The following is a 3,075-nucleotide window of genomic DNA, read 5'->3' on the forward strand; positions in this document are numbered from 1 at the left end:
TGCGAATCATGAATTTCATCCAAAGAAAAAACGTGGAGGAGAAGAGGACTGGATAAAGAATGACCACAAACAAGGAGGTATTACTGAAGGGAAGGCATAGTTATATTTATGAATATTTATCTCTAAATAAATTAAATTTTGACAAAAGTATTATTGTTAAAATAAATAAAATTAATCCTTGTCTTGAAAACCAAGTGTTGTTGAGGAGAAGACATTATTCAGAAATATACTGTTATTGCTAGATCTTTGTGATCACTTAGGTTAATGCTTTGGGCCCATAAGAAGAAGGCTTTGGGGCCAGCCAAGTTCAAGCAGATCAAGCAACATCATTTGGTGGAAGCCCTTGAGGGTTGAGGACGACAAAGCTTCATCGACTTTTTATTTTTGTTGGTATCCTTGTTCATCCCTATTTCGAAGTGATTTGCTTGGGGGGCATTCACACAAACTCGGCTAGGGGACATCATCACTTCGAGACGGATACCCCCGACCAGCATTAAAGATTAGCCTAAGTTGTCTAAAACTAATAATTGGGTCTCCCATTTCCTCTACCTAATTTCATAGGCAGAAAAATCCTAGGCTCATTAAGAATAAAAATATAATATAATTAGAGAACCTAATTCACCCCGCCTCTTAGGCTATTCCTTGGCCACCTACACTAACGCTTACAATCGACAAGATGCTGCTTTAGAACAAAACACAATCCCTACTGCTGCCTACTTGACCCATTTTGCAAGGGCATGATGTTTGATGAGGGAACCTACTCAAAGGTTGTCTCTTATATCTGAGCTATCTTCCCTGTTGGACCTTCATCCACACAACATTTAATTGGTGTGAAACCCATTATATGCCACCAACCACCATCAAAAGCCCGATTCAATCAGGCCTCGGCAACTGCATCCATAACACAAACAACAATATCAGCGCTACTCAAGGAATTTGACATCTTCTTACATATGACACATCAAGAAGTTAGTAAAACTGCACAAATATGGTGGGGGTAATATAGGTGTTCTCTTTTACCCAATGCTTGTGAATATCTTTAGGTGTCTCCAACTAATGCTTCCTTAGAATGGCTATCTCACAAGGGCATTCTATTATCACCCCTAAGTAACCCTGGCTTGAGACACCTAGTATTGAGGTGATCATGGGTGTGAAGTATTGGTGTGGTGCAGAAAATATAAATGGTATGGCATTCTTCTGGATGGTGACATCAACGAAGAACCAGAATCTTGAAGTAATATACATATTTAATTCGCATTTGTCTTCCTAATATGGATATTATACAATACAAATAAACTTAATTTCATTTAATTTTTTTACTAGCCCCCACAACAGCTTAGTGGTCAATAGGGTACTAAGGAGAGGAAAAGTTTGGCTTCATTGTCATGTGAAGATATTATTTCATGTTCTTTGCAGATCACTAGAACCACTGTTATACTTGACATTCGGTTGTTTCCTTTCTTTTTCAAATATGAAGTGTCGCTAGAGACATTTCAACTTTTTGTGGACATCTTTATCTTTTAAACATGAAAATAAATTCTTGCACGTAGAATAGGGTACGTTTTAGCCAGCGTTAATGGCTCACCCCACAATGGTGATGACATCATGCAGACACAGAAGGAAGCATCCTATTGGCTATCAGATACTGATAACCAATATCAGAGTTCACGTTTCCGGATGTCAGATACTGATATTAACATCCTATTGGCTAATGCATTTTATGGCAAATTTCTTGAAAGGTTCCCCGCACCGCGAAATTAATTAAAAGAAAGGAGAACCATTGCTTGTCCAGAAATCGCACCACATTCACGGAAGAAAGAAAAAAATTCGCCCAGTATAAGGAAAGTTTTGGTTGACAAGGATGTATAAACAAAATCCAAAGAGCTGAATGAGAAGTAAAAAATTCAAACGAGAAGACAAGACAGGCCCAGAGATACCGGCGAAATCCTCATCGCTAAAAATTCTTTACGCGACCTTAACGTCAATAGTCTTGGGTTTCTTGGGCTGTGGAGGCGGGAGCTTCTCCACGGTGACGGTGAGCACGCCGTCCTGGCACGCGGCGGAGATGGCCTCCGTGTTGGCGTCGGCCGGCAGCGAGAACTTCCTCATGAACTTGCCCATTCTCCTCTCCATGCGCAGATACTTGCCGTCCTCCTTGTCGTCCCCGCGCCGGCGCTCGCCGCTGATGACGAGGAGGCTGTCGTCCTCCACCTGGACCTTGATCTCGCCCGATTTCAGCCCCGGCATGTCGATCACGAACGCGTAAGCGTGCGGATACTCCTTCACGTCGGCCGGCGTGGAGGCCATGGCCCTGGCGTCGCGCACGTAGCTCCTCGTCGGCGCGTTCAAGGCCTTCTCCGTCTCCTCGGGAATGTCCATCAGGTGATGCAGAGTCGAGATTAAGGGATTCTCCAACCCGAAAATCCTCACGTCCATGATCGAATTCCCTTGACGACGATTCAAACGATCGCTGCTGCCGAGCTCGAAACTTTCGCTAGGAGATCGAGAATTTGAAATCTCTTACCGGCGACGAATCAAACGATCGCTGCTGTAACCAGACACACAAGCTTGGCGAACAGCTCGAAAATTCGAAATTTCTGACCGATGAGGAAGACGGAGAGCACCAGGACGTTTATATAGTCGACGAACGGAAGGTTCAAGAACAGTCCTGGCTCTTCTAGACGATTTTTTCGAATCGAACCTTCTAGTACCTTCGAGAAGAAGGCCCATCGCGGCCCTCCACCCCTGGTTCCGCGCGCTCGATCTATTAAAAAATATATATTATTATAAAAATTCAAAAATTATCAGATTGTGAATACAAATCACGAAGTGGGAAAAGCAATTTCGTATAAGGTTCCCGTTAAGTCAAAAGGCGTGAAACGATTTATTAAAAAGTTAAATTGGAAAGTTTGATTTAACGGGACATTTTATTTTGATTTTTTGAAAATATTATGAGTACCTCTCTCTGAATATCAACAAAAAGGAGTAAATACTCTTGGATAATTTACACGGAAAGTACCGAATGTTTAAATAAAGACGAACAAATAACTTTCAATTGGAAACTGGTCTTGTTGC

The 3,075-nt window shown here is 42.1% G+C and overlaps 1 protein-coding gene across 1 annotated transcript; it reads right to left on the bottom strand.

Annotated features, from left to right (window-relative positions):
* Positions 1-1,805: 1,805 nt before the first annotated feature.
* LOC144703774 (17.3 kDa class II heat shock protein-like) lies at positions 1,806-2,614 on the bottom strand. Its single transcript, XM_078576035.1, has one exon. The coding sequence runs from the start codon at positions 2,434-2,436 to the stop codon at positions 1,966-1,968; it is 471 nt and encodes a 156-aa protein (XP_078432161.1). The 5' UTR covers positions 2,437-2,614; the 3' UTR covers positions 1,806-1,965.
* Positions 2,615-3,075: the final 461 nt, after the last annotated feature.

The sequence above is a fragment of the Wolffia australiana genome, chromosome 5 (assembly GCF_029677425.1).
Source record: "Wolffia australiana isolate 7733 chromosome 5, ASM2967742v1".
Lineage (NCBI taxonomy): Eukaryota > Viridiplantae > Streptophyta > Magnoliopsida > Alismatales > Araceae > Wolffia > Wolffia australiana.